Source organism: Heterodontus francisci, chromosome 7, assembly GCF_036365525.1.
Source record: "Heterodontus francisci isolate sHetFra1 chromosome 7, sHetFra1.hap1, whole genome shotgun sequence".
Classification (NCBI taxonomy): domain Eukaryota; kingdom Metazoa; phylum Chordata; class Chondrichthyes; order Heterodontiformes; family Heterodontidae; genus Heterodontus; species Heterodontus francisci.
Window position 1 is genome coordinate 105,259,052 of NC_090377.1, and position 21,598 is coordinate 105,280,649.

The window sequence follows — 21,598 nt, forward strand, 5'->3', positions numbered from 1 at the left end:
CAAACAGCGGAAGTAGCGTGTGATAAACAGAGCTAAGCGATCCCACAATTATCGGATTGGATCTAAGCTCTGCAGTCCTGCGACATTCAGTGGATAATTAAACAACTAACAGGAGGAGGTTGCTCCACAAATATCCCCATCCTCAATGATGGGAGAGCCCAGCACATCAGTGCAAAAGACAAGGCTGAAGCATTTGCAACTATCTTCAGCCAGAATGCTGAATGGATGATCCATCTCAGCCTCCTCCTGTGGTCCCCGCCATCACAGATGCCATTCTTCAGCCAATTTGATTCACTCCACGTGATATCAAGAAACAGCTAAAGGCACTGGATCCTGCAAGGCTATGGGCCCTGATAGTGTTCCGGCAATAGTACTGAAGACGTGTCCTCCAGAAATGGCCGTGCCCCCAGCCAAGCTGTTCCAGTACAGCTACAACACTGGCATCTACCTGACAATGTAAAAAATTGCCAAGGTATGTCCTGTACACAAAAGGACAAATGCAATCCGGTCAATTATTGTCCCATCAGTCTACTCTCGATCATCAGTAAAACGATGGAAGGTGTTGTCGACAGTGCTATCAAGCGGCACTGTCAGCAATAAACTGCTTACCGATGGTCAGTTTGAGTTCCGCCAGGGCCATTCAGCTCCTGACCTCATTACAGCCTTGGTCCAAACATGGACAAAAGAGCTGAACTCAAGAGGTGAAGTGAGAGCCTTTGACATCAGGCAGCATTTGACTGAGTGTGGCATCAAGGAGCCCCAGCAAAACTTGAGTCAATGGGAATCAGGGGAAAACTCTCCACTGGTTGGAGTCAAAGTAAGATTGTCGTGGTTGTTGGAGGTCAATCATCTCTGTCCCAGGATAGCACTGCAGGAGTTCCTCAGGGTACAGGAATATATATGAATATAGAAATTAGGACCAGGAGTAGGCCAGTAGTGTCCTAGGCCCAACCATTTTCAGCTGTTTCATCAATGAACTTCCCTTCATCATAAGGTCAGAGGTGATTCACTGATGATTGCACAATGTTAAGCCCCATTCTTGACTCCCCAGACTCTGAAGCAGGCCATTTCCATATGTAGAAAGACTTGGATAACATTCAGGCTTGGGCTGATAAGTGGAAAGTTACATTTGCACCACAGAAGTGTCAAGCAGTGACCATTTCCAACAAGAGAGATTCCAATCATCTCCCTTTGACATTCAATGGCTTTACCATCGCTGAATCCCTCACTATCGACATCCTGGGGGTTACTATTGACCAGAAACTGAACTGGACCAGCCATATAAGTCCTGTGACTACAACAGCAGGTCAGAGGCTGCGGATTCTGCGGCGAGTAACTCACCTCCTGACTCCCCAAAGCCTATCCACCATCTCCAAGACACAAGTCAGGAATGTGATGGAATACTCTCTACTTGCCTGGATGAATGCAGCTCCAACAACACTCAAGAAGCTCGTCATCAGCCAGGACAAAGTAGCCCGCTTGATTGGCACCTCATCCACCACCTTCAACACTCACTCCCTGCATCACCAATGCACAGTGGCAGCAGTGTGTACCATCTACAAGAAGCAATGCAGCAACTCACCGAGGCTCCTTCGACAGCACGTTCCAAATCCATGACCTCTACCACCTAGAAGGACAATGGCAGCAAACAAATAGGAACACCACCACCTGCAGGTGCCCCCTCCCAGCCACACATCATCCTGACTTGGAACTATATCGCCGTTCCTTCATTGTTGCTGGATCAAAATCCTGGAACTTCCTCCCTAACAGCACTGTGAGTATGGACTGCACATGGACTGCAGCGGTTCAAGAAGACGGCTCACCACCACCTTCTCAAGGGCAAATAGGGATGGGCAATAAATGCTGGCCTAGCTAGTGATGCCCACATCCCGTAAAATAATTTTCAAAAAACAGCCATTTCTACATGGTGCTCCTCTTGTGGCCTCAGATGAAGTGGAGGCAGCCTGCTCACTTGTCTTTGCTTGCGGTTGAGATGCACATGGCAGTTGTCCTTGCAGGGGGAAGCTCCAGAAGTTGCTGCACCTGCGTTATTGCAGGGGCGGCCTCCATCACAGGCTTCTGCTGCACAGATGCTTCCTTTGTCAGTGGATGACCAAGGATGCCGATGATGATGGGGGGTGGCACCCTCACACCCTCATCATCCTCATTGACTGCCTAAGTCCTTGGCTGGCGCTGTAGCTGGCTGGAGGGGAGATTCAGCTGGGTCGCAACTGGCATCCCCTCCAGCCATCCCTGCGCTGTCCCTGCCACTGACCAGTCAAGGCTTCGTGGTGTGGAATGCATCCTGTGAACGTCAATGCCTCAGGGGACTCCAACATGTTGGAGCACATCTGCTATTGCTGGCTGAGGTAGCACCTTCTTTCCTGTGACTCCTGAGGCCCTACATCTGTGCCCAGCTGAGCAGCCCTGTATCTGTTCTCCATCCTCTGAGGGGAACTGTGCACAACTCCTCTGCCTCTGGCACCTCCTCCTGCACACTAGTGCCATGCTCGTCACCCAGTGCCACTCTATCTAACCATGTGTGAGGACCCATCGAGGTAGGAGTATCTGTGCTTGTGGACGGTGAACTTATAAGGTGTGACAGTGCTTCTTCAGATCTTAGCTGGCCTGGTGATGGAGATAGAGAAGGTCTCCTTTGGTGACTGTCTGCACCTGTGAGAGACATGAAGAGATTATGAGAACTAGCCTCTGCGGTGCTGAGGCTTCCCAATGCAACTCAGTCTTCGATATGCTGCTGGACAGGTGGAGTGCAATGCACCCCCTTAATGATTGCATTGCCCTCTCTACCAAGGATGCCCATTTCATCTCGCCCAACTTTCCAATTGTCCATGACCCTGGCGATGTCAAGTCTACTTCCTCCATGGTGGTGACTACTTGAAGGTAGGGAATCCCTCCTCCCATCTGAACACTCTTGTGGGCATTATGAGCCCGTTTCTTCTGCAAGGACAAAAGGGAGTGAGATAAGGCACTGCTGGCCTCTATGGCCAATGCCAACTGCTCCTATTCATTAGAAACTGCATGTTTCAGTGCTGGCACATCCTCAGCAGCCCCATGGCTCTGAGCCATTCTGGGCACACAGTCCTCCCGTGTTCAGGTGCAGCATGCGCCCTGAGGCTCCTCAGCTGGAGTGTCTGCTAGAGGGTCCAACTCCAGGACTGCATGCACGAATCGAAAGGCTGCCCTGCCCCGGGTTTCAGGCCTCTGCCTCTCCTGAGACATTGTATGATTCTATGACATTCCAAACTGAGTGTAAAGCAGTGAAATGGCAGGCACAGTGATGGCTGCCGTAGTCTGTTTAAATCAGTCCCGCACTTGAACAGCCCCAATTTAGTTCCTGCACAGCTGCTAATTGGCCATCAAAACCACATTGAAAATCAGGGCTGCTGACTGTTTCCCCCTGGGGGTGGGTTCAGGACCTGGAAATGGTCCCAACTTCCATTTCCCAGTTCCAGAAGAAAGGTCCTGCCCATAGATGTCATTACAGTACTGAAGGAGGCCATTCAGCCCATCGAGTCCATACTGTCTCTCTGTCAAGCAATCCAGTCAGTCCCATTCCCCCACTCTATCCCTGTAGCCCTGCAATGTTGTTTCATCCATGTGCTCATCCAATTTCCTTCTGAAATCATTGATATCTACGCTTCTATCACCCTCATAGGCAGTGAGTTCCAAGTTATTGCCACTCACTGCATAAAAAATGTTCCTCCTCACATCCTCCTGCATCTTTTGCCCAAAGCCTTAAATCTGTGTCCCTTAGTCTTTGTACAGTCAGCTAATATGAATAGCATTTCTTTGTCTACTTTATCTGAATCTGTCATAATCTTGTACACAGCTATCAAATCGCCACACAGCCTCTTTTGCTCGAAGGAGAACAATCCTTGCTTCTCCAACCTAATTTTGTCGGTAAAATCCCTCATCCCTGGAACCATTCTGGTAAATTTCCTTAGCAACCTCTCAAATGCCCTCACATGTGGTGATCAGAACTGGACGCAATACTCTAGTTGTGGCCTTCCCAGAGCTTTATAAATGTTCAGCATAACTTTCCTGCTTTTGCACTCAGTACCTTCATTTATGAAGCCCACAATACTATATGCTTTGCTAATTACTCTCTCGATATGTGCTGCCACCTTCAATGATCTATGACATGAACCCCCATTCCCACTGTCCCTGTACACTGTTTAAAACTGTGCTATTAAGTCTACATTGCCACTCCCTATACCTTCTGCCAAAATACCTCACCTCACACTTCTCTATATGAAACTCCATCTGCCACTTTACTGCCCATTGTGCGAGCCAATCTATGTCCTCTTGCAGACCATTGGCAGCATTCACACTTTTTGCCACACTTCCAAGTTTGACAATTTTGAAATTTTACTCTGTATTCCAAAATCCAAGTCTTTTATATATTTCAAAAAAACAGTGGACCTAGCACTGGCCCGAGGGGAACACCACTGTTTACCATCCTCCAGTCTGAAAAACAATTGTGTACCACGACTCACTGTTTTTTGTCCTTAAGCCAAACTTTTATCCAAGCTGGCACTGACCCTCCTACTCCATGAGCTTCAATTTTGTTAACCAGCCTTTTATGTGGTACTTTGTCAAACACTTTCCTAAAATCCACAAGTAAAAACATCTATTGCATTGCCTTCATCAAACTTTTCTATTACTTCATCAAAAAATTAAATTAGATTCATGAAACTTTTTACAAATCTGTGCTGGCTCTGCTTAATTAACTCAAAACTCTCCAGGTGCCTGTTTTTTTTTTCCTGATTATTGTTTCTAAAATCTTAACCACCAGATGTTAAACTGATGGGCCTGTAGTTACTAACTATGTCCTTACACACTTTCTTGAATATGGGTATCACATTTGCCACTTTCCAATCCTCTGGCACCTCCCCCATATCTAGGGAACATTGGAAGATTATGGCAAGGCCTTCCACTCTCTCCACCCACACTTACTTTAGCAACCTGTGATGCAAGCCATGCAGGTGACTTAACCATTCTAAGCATTACCAGACTTTGCTGTACATCCTGCTGATCAGTTTTCACCCCATCCATTACCTCTATCATGTCTGTTTCTGCTGTTTTTTGTCAGCATTTTCTTCCTCAGTAAACACCGAATCAAAGTACTGATTAAGTATTCTAGCTTTGCTTTGTGCCTCTAAGCATCTATCACTCTCTTTGCCCCTAATAGGACCCACCCTGCCTCTCACTACCCACTTACTATTTACATGCTGGGAGAAGATTTATTTTGTCACACTCCAAAAATGAATAAACCTGTCCATCCTGCCTTTTTCTAATGCTAGTTATATAATAATTAGAAATGGAATGGTAGAGCATGAGAAACATACATGGTATGTGTCCTTATTACTTTAGATGAGCAGGGGATGAAAAGGGTGCATTATAAATATTTTTATAATTATTCTAAAATTGATAGTGTTACGACCAGGTGAGAAAGAGGTCTAGGGTTCCCTTTCAGCCTTCACCTGATCTTAATGTAACAGGGTTTTATTTCAAACACACTGTTTTCAGCTCCTCCTTGGTGAATCCTTGTTCACTGCTTTCCAATTATAAGGCAAAGAAACCAGCCAAACAGGTTTTCTTAGGTTTAAAGAAGAAAGGTTGAAATTTATTAAACCTGAACTCTAATTTGGTTTATGCTTATGGATACATGATGCGCCCACACTAGCATGCATATGCGATACACACGTGCAGATAGAGACAGAAAAGAGCAGAAGAAATAAAGTGGAAAAGTTTGAGGCAAAATCTGAAGATGGTTTTGGTTACTGTTCTTCAAGCTCACTGTAGAGTCCTTGATTGTGGCTAGGTCTTGCTTTTTGTTGGGGCCCAGTATTCTCCTTAAACCTTGTTCGATGTAGGAAACTTTTCTCTCTTGAAGTTTACGTGTCCTCAGTGGGTCCAGAGGCTTGTGAGAAAGAGATGGGAGCAGCCAGGAGAGGTTTTCTTAGTCCAGGAGCAAACAGTCTTTCTCTCTCAAGCTGTCTGTACAATTCAAAAAAACTCAGGTTGCCCAGCAGGTTAGTCATGTGACTAGCTTGTTTGACCACGTCTGTTTGTGGATTGGGCCATCTTAGCAGTCATCCTGGAATGTGAGCTTCCTCATCTTCAATGTCTGGTGGTCAAAGTTCATTGTGGGTTGAATGTGTCAGGGAATGGTCCTTTTCTCCACAAGCACTGTCTGTTAGTATGTAAATGTTTTTTCCAGCCACGGCTGATCTGTTTAACAAGTCATTTCCTCGCTCCAGCAACAGTGTAAAAATCAATGTTTATATGACACAATTAATATGCCTCATTCTTGACAGGTGGGGGTCTGCATGACAATAGCTTTTCTTGATAGAAGAAGAGAAATTTACAACACAAGAGTCTATTTGCTCTTTTATGTCTGGTGGCTGTTTGCCTTGTATTATCCTCTGTTTGAAATATAAATCTTCTGAAGATATCATGGTCCTTAGCCAGTCCCTGTGGTAAAGTATTCCATGCTCCAACAACACTCTGCATAAAGGAATTTTTCTTAACATCTTTTCGCATACGGTGACACTTTCAAATTGAGGATTCCTTGGCACTGACTCCCAACTAGAGGAAATTACCTTTCCCTATTAATTCTCAAAAAAACTTCATAATGTCAAAAACCCATATTAAATCTTCTCTTAACCTTTTCTGGTCCAGTGGAAATACTTGCACTTTCAAACCTTATCCTCACAAATAGAAGTCTCATCTGTGGTATTATCCTGAGACATTGCAAATACTCAATTCCGCATAAAGAGAGTATGATAGCCAATTTTACAATTGTGTTGGATTAGATTCTGTTGGATATATAGCAGGGGTCCAGTCTTCAGTTTCATTGCCTGCTGACAGCTTTCAATTAGAGAGAGCTCCAGATGCTTGTTATAACATCGCTTTACATTAGTCACTTTAATTCACAGCAGCTACATTTTTAACCCATTTACATAGATACTTTTAAAAAATGAATAAAACTATCTATGCCATACATACATTCCAAAAAAAGCACATCAAACTGTTTCATCTTCAGACTACCTCTGTTCTCAGCATGCTCCAGTGAGATCATAGCACCCAGGGGGTGATTTGAGTCTGAGATAAGTCAAGGACCTGCCTAAGGCCAGACTAAAGACTTCAAATATGTGTTTTTCTACATTTATCATCAGTCACTGCATTTTCCCCATAGCCATCCAAAATATACAATATTCTGTTAACTCTATTCATGTTTTTCTCTCTTTTGCTCTTTATATTTCTCATTGAGATTCTCATTAAATGCTTTTCCACAGCAATAATGTTAAAATACTGTTCCACCTTTCTCAGCACAGCCTGCTTTCTAAACACAGCATGATGTAATTCATAAACATTACCACAGCAATGGCCTCAGAATTGATCCTGGGGTGAACAAGAACTTCTTGGAAGGAAGGGAGGAAAAATATAACAGAATTACCCTAGCCAGTGTTGAGCACCTATTGTGCACTCACTCATTTGCAATCCACAGTGCTTCACAGTTAGTTAATTACTTTTAAGTGTTGTAACGTAGAGAAATGCTGCAGTTTGTACACAGCAAGCTCCCACAAGCCAGTATCAGGTAAATGACCAGATAATGTGTTTTGGTTGTTGATGTTTGAGGAAATAATACTGTCCAGCACACTGGGAGAATTTATCTGCTCTTCTTCAAATAGTGCCATGAAATATTTTATTTCTGTGTGAAAGGGCACACAACACTTGAGTTGAAAGTTGGCACATTTGACAGTACAGCACTAAAGTGTCAAACTATCTTATGCATTTAAGTGTTTGGAGTAGTACTTGATTGCAGAGGAGGGAGCTCTACCACTGAACCAAGGCTGATGCTTAAATTAGGACAAGATAGCATGTCATGCACAAAGTTAGGACACCTTCATTAAATTTAGACAGCTGAGCATTATGGGGACTATTTTCCCAAAGCCCGGCATCAATTAGGATCCATGCTATTGGGCACACAGACCTTAGGCCTGTTGGTCGCTCAAGGTGTTGAGTGCCAGCACGTGATCAGGTGGTGACATGGAAGCAAAGGGAAAGCACACACAAAGTGAGCTGCTCACATTTAAGGCCTTCTGCAAGTGTTCTTCCAGTTACATATCTGACAAACCTGGCATAATTGAACCTTATCTCATAAGCAGACACAAAAGAAGTAAATATTGTAACTAAGAAAAGCAGATGGAGTGCCACACAAGTACTCATCCTACCAACTACCTTTTGTAAGTCCATCAACTTGGAGGTAGTTATATGTTGACAGCGGTTGTCCGTGCTTGTGAGATTTACATGTGGCATTAGAAGTGCATTTCTGTACTAGCAATAAAATGAACCCTGGAGCAACATGGGTATGCATGTGCTTTTGCCAACCAGGTGAATGGTTTTCTGAGTGCTGTGCATGTTGCCTCTGAAACTGCATCTAAATGTTGTTGATATTGAGTACAAAGATATATATTAAGAGTAGGCTAAATCTGAATACATGTACCATGTCAACTTTCTTGAGCCCTGAAAATTTCATTCACTTGCTGCTACAACCTATTCACAGGTTTACATTATATTTGCAGAGCATCTATTGATATTACTTTGTCAGCCAATGAGTTGCACTGTGTCAGTCAGAGTTGGAGGTAGGATGGGAATTATGCAAGGACTCAAAGCAAAGACTGTATTTTACACAAATAATGTTTATTTAATCAGCAAATAAAGTCTATTTACTTAGCGAATAGCAAAGCAAACAAAGTCTATTTACTCAGCAGAATCTATTTAAATAGCGTACTACACCAGACAGTCTACAGTGTCTATTTAAAAAGTTTTTTTATGAACTCAAGGAAACAGAATTCCTGATTGAAATTACAGCAACTTATTCTGATAAAAGCTGGTGATTTTTCCAGAAAATTGTAGGAAGTTACATAAAAATTATGGGCTGAATTTTGTTGTGCTCCTGACGTTGGGCTCCGTGGCTGCGGGGGGAGCCGGAAGATCGTTGAAACAGCGGCCCGTCACGGAGCCTGCGCCGGGATTACTGGGCTTGACCTTTCCGGCGGCAGTGAGGCTCCGTGGCAGCCCCCACACCGCCGCTCGGCGACGGGACCCAACGTTAAATATTTAAATAAAGGACATGAATAAATTAACATAACTTTCACTGCGATCTTGCCGGCAGTCCGCGATCTTGCATGCGGCGGCTGGTACTCACGTGCCTTCACTTTCCCATCCGGAGAAATCGGGCTTCAACAGTGCAGGTCTGGCAGCCTTTTAAAAATGGCGCCATCGCTTGTGTAGAGGCAGCTGGCGTCGTTGCTGGTGTCGCAGAGCCTGCCACCGCCATGTGATTGGGGGCGCGGACTGCCCGGTGTATGTAGATGAGCCGCCACGTGCTAGATCATGGCGGCATGGCGGTGCGATTTTTTTCGCCCACAGCCTATGTTTGTAAAGCAATCCCAGTCACTGAAGGGGGAATTGCCCATCTCCATTGTGACCAGGAAGTGTGGTGTCACTATATGCAGCCTTATATTTGTAGCTCAAATACCTCCACCCAAGCTTTACGTACATTCAAAGTTAGTGGAGCTGCCCTTGAGTTTCAAAGCCTCTTTGAAGGGCTTCATGAAACTAGTTCCCTAGTGTCCCGTTGTGACAAAAGCCTTTTGTTAAATTATGGATTGGTTTCTTTAATGTCAGTCATAGAATCAATTTGGTTTCTGTTGACTGTTTTTGTATGGGACAGGCCAAAGTTAGTTCTTCCGTGTTTGAGTTTTGATTACTGTCAGATAAAGGAGGGATTAATATGTTAATTGTTCTCATTCAGATCTAAGTATCCTATGTAAGTGTCAAAGAATGACATCCAATCTATTTAACTAAAGGAATATCGTCTTTTATTATGAACAAAAAGAAAAATGCTGTAGATGCTGCAAACGTGAAACAAACAGAAAACACTAGGTCATATAGAGCAGGGGTCACCAACCTTTTCTTCATTGAGAGCTACTTCTGATAAAGGAAAAATATCACGAGCCACTTAAACATATATTGAAAAACCATAGATAGGTAAATGCAAACTAAATATGGAGCTAATATAATTACATTGTAATATATTTAGTATGAAGGAATACTGATCTTCACTTTATTTCAATGTGATACTTGACACTGCATGCTGATCATCATAACTCGTTGCGTTAAAAATGACACCTCATCTCCCCCTCTGATTCTTTTACTAATTCTGTGTCCACCAGTTATGGACTCTTCTGCCACTGGAAACAGTTTCTCTTTATTTACTCTATAAAAACCCTTCACAATGTTGATCACAACTTTTAACTGTCTCATTACCATCTCTGCTCTAAGAAGAAGGACCCTAGCTTCACAGACCCCAAACCCCTGCTCTTTCCACATTAATTGAATTGTCACATCTCTGGTACCATTCTAGTAAATCTCCTCTGCACTCTCTCTGAGGCCTTGACAGCCCTGGTAAAGTGTGAAGCTGAGAATAATACACAGTGCTCCAGCTGAGACCTATAACAAGTGAGAATTATAACAGTTCCACATAACCTCCTTGTTTGTGTCCCATACTCCCATATCTGGTGCGTTCAAAAAAATGGTGGCCCGCCTGTGTGGGCCGCACGCCAAAGAACTGCTGCAATCTCCCGCGCAGCAGCTCATTTAAATCATGTGGAGGGGGTGAGTTGTCCGTTGCCAGCAATGGCGTCAGCTGCCTGTGCACAGGCGCTGGCACCATTTTTAAAGGGCAGCCAGTCCTGCTGGCACTTTTAAATTTTTAAAGACGTAATCCCCAAAAAATAAATAAATACATTTATAATGCCCCTTTCTCACCGCCCCCCCCCATAACAATTAAAGTAACTATTTGCCCTTCCCCCACAAAACACTTACCTTTTACATCTGACGTTCCCCCCACCAAATTGCACAAAGTTTAACGGTCAACCCTTCCCACCATCCCCTACACCCATTACGTTTATCTGACCCTGTCCACCACCTCGCACTGAAAATCTTAACCTCCTCCCCGCTCCCTACCAGTGTGGCGGCGCGTTTCCCCGGACGGGGATTTGAAGGCATGGGATGCCAGCCACCGCGCTGAAAATCGGGGCAGGCCCTCAAGGTCGCAGGTAAATCTATTTAAATGTATTCATTTTATTGATTTGAATATTTTAATCAAGGTGCCATCTTACAGCGGCAGGGGGGCTGCCATGGAACCTCGCCACCACTAGGAGGATCGGGCAAGGCCCTCACAGCATTGAGATCTGTTGTGGGCCTCATCCGGAACCATCCCCCGCCCCGCTTTCCCACCCGCCACGGAGCCCAGAATGTGAGAATGGACAAAGGCAGTGACCAAGTACACCAGCTCCAAGTAAAATTCCACGCAATGTACTGAAAAACACCCAAAACACAACAGCTCTTTTTTAAGAGCCACCTACAATCTCTCTGAAAAAGCTGCACCAACATCTCTCTATAGAATTGGTTTTAATGCTAAGTAACTTTCTGGAACTTTCTCACTGTCTTTGGGTTTTCTGTTTCAATCTGGTACGCCTTGGAAGATGAGTTTCACTGCCTGGGAGGATCTTTGTGGTTTTCCTGGAAAATGGGGGAGCAGTGAAGTGGTCACCTGCACTGAGCAGGTCAAGTGGTGTCTGCTCAAAACCAGCAGGGCCGCACTCCCTGTGGATTTGGTGGTCAAAAAACTCGACTGTTTCTCCTAAGCACAAATCGAAGACTCTTTTCAGAGCCACCCACCGCCTTATAGGGACAGCAGAAACCTGGGAATGGGAGCTGGGGTGTGTTTTATGCTGGAAATATTATTAAATGATTTACGTTGTGCCCTCATAATATTCCAATCTCTGAATTTCGCCTTACCACCACACCAGGGTTATGGGGAAAGTTTTCATCGTTTCTTTTCCAAACGTGCAGACGATGTTATAAAGTTACTGATTTACCCAGATGGCAGATCTCCCCTCACAGTGAAAAGTAATATCACACCTTCACATCTGCCCATTGTTTTGTTATAATTCAATAATTATTCAAATGACTTATGATGTTACTTCCCCCGAAATGGTATTTCCTGCACTGAAACTGACAGAGTTTGTGAAACTGGTCAGTTTCAGCTCAGTCATTCAGGGTACTGGAATTACTGCAGTTTGAGCCTGCGCTAACCCAAGCCTACTTCTGATTGGTCACCCTGTTCTCATTCACATGTCTTAACCAATCGCAGAGACTCAAATAAGAAATTAGAGCAAATCATTGGCTTTAATTGTTGACCTGGCAAAAATGTTTGAATTAGAAAAAGCTGCCAATTTCAGTGAAGGAAAGAAGCTTTTTTTTAATTATGCTTTTACCATCACAAATTGCTGGCTTTATCCAAGCTACTCAAAGACCAACAGTGAGCTACCAATAGGTCCAAGCTATCTAGCACAGATCAACGAATCAGCCCAGCCTTGATTTGTGGTTTTGAGTGACAGCTGTGTTTCTCAATGACTGTAGTCCTTTGATGAACAGCTCTGTAGTTGAGGTTTTTAGTGTGCATTTTGTGGCTGAGTCAACAGTCAGTCTGCAGCTATCAAAGAAACTGGGCTAGTTTGACTCTGTTATGTAAGAAGTGAACATCAGTTATCAAGGTTCGATGTATGTTGAGATATAGCTCGGGCAGAAGCATCTTTATTGTTTTGAGATTTTGCAATATACCATTTTTGTTGAATAAAATATCTACTGATTCATAGTCTGAGCCATAGGCTGATGGAGTGTATATTCAGTCCACCTACCAAAAACCAGGGGAATCATGTTGGTGGGGGGGAGGGGGGGATGTGGGCACATGGCACATTCCAGTAGTCTGGACTACTGTTTAACAGTGGTTCTCTGTTTGAACTCTGGGTCTGCCTATCCAGGTATTGGGCAATTAAAGATGCACACTATTTATAGGAGATACTGTTAGGAGTAATCCATGATGCCAAAGCATGGCAGAATATCTAACACAAAACACAAAGATGTAACAATTGTCTTCAATTACAGCAATTCTATTCCACACCCTCCGTGCTGCTGTGTTCAACTTCAGTGGAAAAATCAGCAATTTTTTTGATCAGCTTTAAGACAGTGAGCATCAGCCCTTTGACAACGGTTGTTACCTGATATCCCATTCATCGACCCCCAGCATGCTCCCAGATCATCAGGGGATTACACGAAAATGGAACTGATTACTTTGCTCTAAAATAATCTATCTCAACTATTAACATAAATTATGTATTGTTATGTTACAGGCCATCAAGATAAACTTGGCGTTGCAGAGACCAAGCTTCTTCATACACTGCATTGGATGCTGCTGGATGCTCCTTTTGAATGCAGTAATGAGACTACAGCTGCCTTCAGTACTGGACGAGGAGGACGGTCCAGCTGGTCTGGGAGCGGCAGTGCTTTTGTTCACCAGTTGGAGAATCGTGGATCCCCAGGCCAGCCTGGGCAAGGTTGTGCCACAGAGGAGGAGGAGCACACAAGACCCAAGCTATTCACAAATTCAATGGCCACTGTGGAGTTGTTTGTGTTCTTGTTTGCACCTCTTATCAACAGAATTAAGGTAAATTAATAAAAACATTTCATAAATTTCTTTAAACTTTTTGGGTATTTTGAAATTCAGCATAAACAGTGAGCTAACTCTTAGTAAAAACAGAAGGTGCTGGAAATACTCAGCAGGTCTGGCAGCATCTGTGACGAGAGAAGCAGCGTTAAGGTTTCAGGTCTGTGACCTTTCATCAGAACTGGCAAAGGTTGGAAATGTAATAGGTTTTAAGCAAGTGAAGCAGGGGGTTGGGGGGGGAGGTGGGGGGGTGGGGAAGAGAACAAAAGGGAAGGTGTGTGATAGGGCAGAGGACAAGAGAAACGGTCGAGTTTTTTGACCACCAAATCCACAGGGAGTGCGTCCCTGCTGGTTTTGAGCAGACACCACTTGACCTGCTCAGTGCAGGTGACCACTTCACTGCTCCCCCATTTTCCAGGAAAACCACAAAGATCCTCCCAGGCAGTGAAACTCATCATCCAAGACGTACCAGATTGAAACAGAAAACCCAAAGACAGTGAGAAAGTTCCACCAGATCTGCTGAGTATTTCCAACACTTTCTGTTTTTATTTCAGACTTTCAGCATATTTAAGTATTTTGCTTTTAATTCTTCTTAGTGTTGCTCCACTGCATAGCAGTTCATAGCAGATAGCAGTTCACTTAATTGTGTTAGTGCAATTTAACTACAATCTGTGCAGTGTGTTTTAGTCTTCCATTATTGTTATGCTAATCCTTTATAAAACACTGCTTAGTCCTCAGCTGGAGTATTGTGCCCAATTCTAGGCACTATACTTTGGCAAGAATGTCAAGGCCTTGGAGAGAGTGAAGAAGAGATGTACCAGAATAGTACCAGGGATGAGTGACTTCAGTTTTATGGAGTGACTAGAGAAACTGGAGTTGTTCTCCTTATAGCAGGAAAGGTTAAGGGGAGATTTAACAGCTGTTCAAAATTTTGATGAGTTTTCTTTGAGTAAATAAGGTGAAATGGCCTCCACTGGCTAGATGGGTTGGTAACCAGTGGACACAGATTTAAGGTAATTGGCAAAAGAACCACAGGGGAGATGAGGATTTTTTTTACAAAGTGAATTATGATCTGGAATGCACTGCCAAAAACGGTTGTGGAAGCAGATTCAATAAGGACTTGCAAAAGGATTTGGATATATACTTGAAAAGGCAAAAAATTGCCAGGCTAAGGGAAAGAGCATTGGAGTGGGACCAATTGTATTGCTTTTTCAAACAGCTGGCACTGAAACAGTGGGGCAAGTGACCACCTCCTGTGCTGTATGACTCTATAATTTAGAATAGTGTATGTTTTTTATCATGCAGTCCTTGAACTTCATTTGAGCCCATTGCCATCTTAGATATATTGTAGCCATATATTGCACATCATAGTGTGTTCTCGCACCTACACTGTTTGGGATCTTCTTCTCACATGCGTTAAAGTCTTCAGAAGAAGGAATTTTCCTCCACACAAGATCAGGTGGCAGGTTGTTCAACCTTGCCCGTCTAAGAGCGAAGACCAAAGTACGGAAAGTCCTCATCAGGGAACTCCTCTTTGCTGACGATGCTGCATTAACATCTCACAATGAAGAGTGTCTGCAGAGATTCATCGACAGGATTGAGGTTGCCTGCAACGAATTTGGCCTAACCATCAGCCTCAAGAAAATGCACATCATGGGACAGGACGTCAGAAATGCTCCATCCATCAATATCGGCAACCATGCTCTGCAAGTGGTTCAAGAGTTCACCTACCTAGGCTCAACTATCACCAGTAATCTGTCTCTAGATGCAGAAATCAACAAGCGCATGGGAAAGGCTTCCACTGCTATGTCCAGACTGGCCAAGAGAGCGTGGGAAAATGGCGCACTGACACGGAACACAAAAGTCCGAGTGTATCAAGTCTGTGTCCTCAGTACCTTGCTCTACGGCAGCGAGGCCTGGACAACGTATGTCAGCCAAGAGCGACATCTCAATTCATCCCGTCTTCGCTGCCTCCGGAGAATCCTTGGCATCAGGTGGCAGGACTGTATCTCCAACGCAGAAGTCCTCGAGGCGGCCAACATCCCCAGCATATACACCCTACTGAGCCAGCGGCGCTTGAGATGGCTTGGCCATGTGAGCTGCATGGAAGATGGCAGGATCCCCAAGGACACATTGTACAGCGAGCTCGTCACTGCTATCAGACCCACCGTCCGTCCATGTCTCCGCTTTAAAGATGTCTGCAAACGCGACATGAAGTCCTGTGACATTGATCACAAGTCGTGGGAGTCAGTTTCCAGTGATCGCCAGAGCTGGTGGGCAGCCATAAAGGCGGGGCTAAAGAGTGGCGAGTCGAAGAGACTTAGCAGTTGGCAGGAAAAAAGACAGAAGCGCAAGGGGAGAGCCAACTGTGTAACAGCTCCGACAACCAATTTTATCTGCAGCACCTGTGAAAGAGTCTGTCACTTTAGAATTGGCCTTTATAGCCACTCCAGGCGCTGCTGCACAAACCACTGACCACCTCCAGGCGCTTACCCATTGTCTCTCGAGACAAGGAGGCCAAAGAAGAAGATAGTGGTATTTTATGTATACCTACATTACCCAGTAGAAGATAACCACGGATAATTAAAGGGCGGCACAGTGGCTAGCACCGCAGCCTCACAGCTCCAGCAACCCAGGTTCGATTCTGGGTACTGCCTGTACGGAGTTTGCAAGTTCTCCCTGTGACTGCGTGGGTTTCCGCCAGGTGCTCCAGTTTCCTCCCACAGCCAAAGACTTGCAGGTTGATAGGTAAATTGGCCATTGTAAATTGTAAACTAAATACTTTCCAGAAATAATTGTAATGTTAACTATACTTTTTTCCTGTAGTTGCAGAGAAATAAGCACTCTTTAAAAAGTATAATTAGTTCCAATTTAATTTTCCCAGCAGTGTAAGAGAACAAACAGTGCTGTTTCACTCATGCCAGTCCAGGTGCATACTCACTTTTGTGAGTAGTCCAATTTGTCTTTGAAATTTGGACCACCACTGTGTCCGGGCAGGCATGTACATGTATGAGCTTGCACGAGAACAGTATCATTCTAGGTTTGAGGAAACTGGAGCACGGTGCAGCCAAATCATAATGAGACTCCAAAACCATAAAATTTTTCCAAGAAATTTGCACTGCCTTGGTCAGAGATTCAGCTTGACTATTGTGATGTTGCTTCAGTTGATAAGTGAACAGCGATTAAATACATTATGACTAGGTCCATTGACTTGCATAAGAACAAGAACATAAAAAATAGAAGCAGGAGTAGGCCAGTTGGCCACTCGATCCTCCTCCACCATTCAATATGATCATGGCTGATCTGATTTGGCCTTAAATCCACTTTCCTGCCTGCCACCCATAACCCTTGACTCACTTGTGGATCAAAAATCTATCTAGCTCAGCCTTGAAGAAATTCAATAACTCAGCCTCCATTACTCTCTGGGGTAGAGAATTCCAAAGATTAACAACTCTCTGAGAGAAGAAATCTCTCCTCATTTCCGTCTTAAATGGGAGACCTCTTAGTCTGAAACTGTGCCCCCTAGTTCTAGATGACCCCCTGAGGGAAAACATCCTCTCAGCATCTACCCTGTCAAGCCCTCTCAGAATCTTATATGTTTCAATAAGATCACCTCTCATTCTTCTAAACTCCAATGAGTATAAGCCCAACCTGCTGAACCTTTTCTCATCAGGCAACCCCTTCATCCCAGGAATCAACCTAGTGAACCTTCTCTGAATTGCCTCCAATGCAAGTATATCCCTCCTTAAATAAGGAGACCAAAACTGTATGCAGTACTCTTGGTATGGTCTCACACATGCCCTGTACAGTTGTAGTAATACTTATCTACTTTTACACTCCATCCCCCTTGCAATAAATGCCAATGTTCCATTTGCCTTCTAATTACTTTCAGTACTTGAATGCTAACGTTTTGTGATTCATGTGTGAGGACACCCAGATCACTCTGTACCACAGCATTCTGCAGTCTCTCTCCATTTAATTAATATTCTGCTTTTCTATTCTTCCCGCCAAAGTGGACAACCTCACATTTTCCCTCATTATACTCCATCTGCCAAATTTTTGCCCATTCAACTTATCCATATCCCTTTGCAGACTCTTTGCTTTCCCACCTATATTTGTATCATCAGCAAATTTGGCAACAAGACACTCGGTCCCTGCATCCAAGTCATTAAAATAGATTGTAAATAGTTGAAGCCCCAGCACTGATCCCTGTCATACCCCACTGGTTACAGTTTGCCAACCTGAAAATGCCCCATTTATCCCGACTCTGTTTCCTGTTAGTCAATCCTCTGTCCATGCTAATATATTACCCCCAACACCATGACCTCTGATCTTGTGCAGTAACCTTTTATGTGGCACATTACTGAATTCCTTTTGGAAATCCAAATGCACTATATCTATTGGTTTCCCCTTGATCCACCCTGCTTGTTACATCCTCAAAGAACTCTAATAAATTTGTTAAACACGATTTTCCTTTCACAAAACCATGTTGACTTTGCTTGATTGTATTATGATTTTCTACATGCCCTGCTACTACTTCCTTAAGAATAGTTTCCAGCATTTTCCGAATGGCAGATGTTGGGCTAACTGGCCTATAGTTTCCTGCTTTCTGTTACCTTCCTTTCTTGAATACAGGTGGTTTTCCAATCCACTGGGACCTTTCCAGAATCTAAGGAATTTTGGAATATTACAACCAATACATCCACGATTTCTGCAGCCACTTATTTTAAGACCCTAGGATTCAGGCCATCAGGTCCAGGGTACTTGTCAGTCTTCAGTCCCATTAGTTTTCCCAGTAGTTTTTCTCTCGTGTTAGTGATTATTTTAAGTTCCTCGCTCCCTTTTGCCTCTTGATTTTCTGCTATTCTTGGAATATCTTTTGTGTCTTCTTCCGCGAAGACAGATACAAAATGCTTGTTGAAAGTCTCTGCCATTTCCTTCTTTCCCATTATTAATTCCTGAGTCTCACCCTTTAACGGACCAGTGTTTACTTTGATATCATCCTTAACTTCCTTAGCCACAGATGGTACACCCTTCTTTTAGAGGCTTTGGCTGGGATTTTACTGAGCTCCCAACATCAGGTTCCATGGCGGGGTGGGGTGGGGAGTGGGGGGTGAGTTTGTGGCCAGAGGATTGTTCCGGCAGCAGCCTGCCACGAGCCTGACACCAGGAGTGCCGTGCTCAATCTTCCTGGTGGCAGCGAGGTGACGGGACCGGATTAACATATTTAAATTAATGAAATGAACACGTTTAAATAAAATCAACAGCAATTTTACCTTCGGGCTGCAGTCTTCCAAGTGGAGGCCAGTACTCACGCGTCTTCACTTTCCCACCTTGGGAAAGCAGGCACCACTGTGGTGGAGAAGGGGTGAGCTTAGGAATTTTAGTGAAGTGGGGGGAGCGTGCGGAGGGGGGGGGGGGGGGCTCTAATGCAAATTACTACATACGGGCCACCATTTTTTTCACTGCTGGCAGCGGGAGAATAAAATTCAGCCCCACGTCTCTGTAATGGCTATCATATCTTACCCATTTATTTCTATTTGTGCGAACAGTTCATCCATCTTGTTACGAATGCTACGTGCGTACAGATAAAGAGCCATTAATTCTGTCTTTTTACCATTTTTCCCTCTTTTGGTCTTATTTGCTAGTGCACTATTATGTTTTTATGCTCTGTCCCTTCCTGTCACAGTCTGGTTATTGTTACCCGTGTCGATACCCTGCACTATTGCCTTGTCTTTTCTTGTTAACTTTCTAAATCTCCTCTTAAGTGTACCTTCCCCCCTACTATTATGTTTAAGGCCCTCTCTACAGCCCTAGTTATACAATTCGCCAAGACATTGGTCCCAGTGTGGTTCAAGCCCATCCTAACAATACAGCTCTCTTTTTCCCCAGTAGTGGTGCCAGTGCCTCATGAATGGAAGCCCATTTCTCCCACACCAATCTTTGAGCCACGTGTTGAACTCTCTGATCTTATTTACCCGATGCCAATTGGCTTGTGGCTCAGGTAGCAATACAGAGATTACTACTTTTGTGGTTCTGCTTTTTAATGTAGCCCCTAGCCTCTCATACTCCTTTAACAGAACCTCTTTCTTAGTCCTACCTATGTTGTTGGTACCTACGTGGTCGACGATAACTGGATCCTCCCCCTCCCACTCCAAGTTCCTCTCCAGCCCCGAGGAGATGTCCTTAACCCTGGCACCGGGCAGGCAACAAAGCCTTCGGGACTCTCTCTCTCGGCTGCAGAGAACAGTTTCTATCCCCCAACTATTCTGTGCCATACTACTGTTAAATTCCTTTTTATTCCCCCCCCCCCACTTGAATGGTGCCCTGTACATGGTGCTATAGTCAGTTTACTCATCCTCCCAGTAGCCCCTGCTCTCATCCACACAGGCTGCAAGAACCTGAAACCTGTTGGACAAGTGGAAGGGCGGAGGCTCCTCCAGTGCTACCTTCTGGATCCCCGTACCTGCTTCACTCGTAGTCACACCCTCCTGTCCCTGACTACGGACCAAATCTGAAGTACTTAACCTAAGGGTTGTGACTGCCTTCTGGAACAAAGTGTCCAGGCAACTTTCTCCCTCCCTGATGCATTGCAGTTTCTGAAGCTCGGACTCCAGCTCATCAACTCTGAGCCGAATTTCCTTGAACTGCAGACACTGCAGATGTGGTTGCAGTGGATCACACTTGTGTCCACCGGCTCCTACATGCTACAACTGCAACACATCGCCTGCCATGCAATCTTTATTGTATTTTGTTTACCGAATTTGGGTTTCAAGTTTAGAGATAGCACTTAACAGTAAATTGTAGTTATAGTCTGTAGTTTAACTAGTTAAGCTATAAATTTAAGACATTAGTTATATCTCTCTGATACTAGTTCAAACTAGGGCCTTCGTCTAGAGAAAATAAAAGAACCTTAGCGCTCACCAAACAATCACCTACCTGCTTACCTAATTGATGCTTCTGGCCGTCAGCTCTCTTGTCTCACTGTCTTCTGCTCCCCCTCTCAGACCACTCCTTGTTCTGTAAAAGACTAGAACAGCACCTCTTCCCTCACTGTGCTGAATTCCCACACTCATCAAATTCCCAGCTTAAGCACTCTGCCGAAGCAGGACTTCATGCTGCTTCTATTGAATTGCGATAAACATTCCAGCACTACTTTAGAACTAAAGCAAAAATTAACAGAGCACACCTGAAAGGTTAAAATAAAGGTAATCCATAAAGAGGAATCATTGATTGTTGTCTTATAAAATGGGAGAACTCATAGTTGGTTTTAATCAGCTATGAGGCAGTTATTTGTTGATAGCAGTTGCCTGATGCACATCTGTATGTGCCATCTTGTGTTGCACGTTTTCAATCAATGAAAATTTCGATGAGAATAGTCACTGTTGAACATTATTCTATTTTCGTGAACAGGAAAAAGTTGAAGTAAATTTCAATGAGCTAAAAAAACTAAAGATTTTGTCTTTGACTAAAATATGTCAGTATTAACAATTGTGAGTTAAGCTTTTTAAATTTTTTGATAAAATCCAGTCGATTAGCATGGCCAGAATCAATTAAAAGAAAATAGTTTACTCACCATTTCACACATAATGACGTGTTACCTTTATTGATTCTTCTTAGGAATCGGACCTCACCTTTCGCCTAGCCAGTGGCCTTGTGATTTGGCAGCCAATGTGGGAGCACAAGCATCCTGAAGCACCTGCATTTACTGCTCTTGTAAAACCAATCAGAAATATTGTTACAGGTAAGAAAATATTGACAGCTGTTAACATGATATATGTTATTTGGACCTCGCAGTAAAACTAAGCCATCCAAATATAATTATGCGGCTTAACATGTTTGCGTAAAATTCCTTTGCCCACTGATTTAAGGGTGACCCCATTTAAAAGAAAAGGATTATTGCCTCTATTAAAATAACAAAAGGGTTTCATATGAATGCATAAAGCATTTGTATGCGAGTTTTTACAGTGCAATTTCAAAGATTTTTTTTAA

General features: G+C 43.9%; 1 protein-coding gene across 1 annotated transcript in view; it reads left to right on the forward strand.

Annotated features, from left to right (window-relative positions):
* Window positions 1–21,598, forward strand: part of LOC137372405 (protein unc-80 homolog) — a 500,647-nt gene that overhangs the window by 23,187 nt on the left and 455,862 nt on the right. The window contains exons 4-5 of the mRNA XM_068036292.1: window positions 13,293–13,606; window positions 21,227–21,350. Coding sequence (XP_067892393.1) covers window positions 13,293–13,606; window positions 21,227–21,350 — 438 coding nt within the window. The remainder of the gene's footprint in view (window positions 1–13,292; window positions 13,607–21,226; window positions 21,351–21,598) is intronic.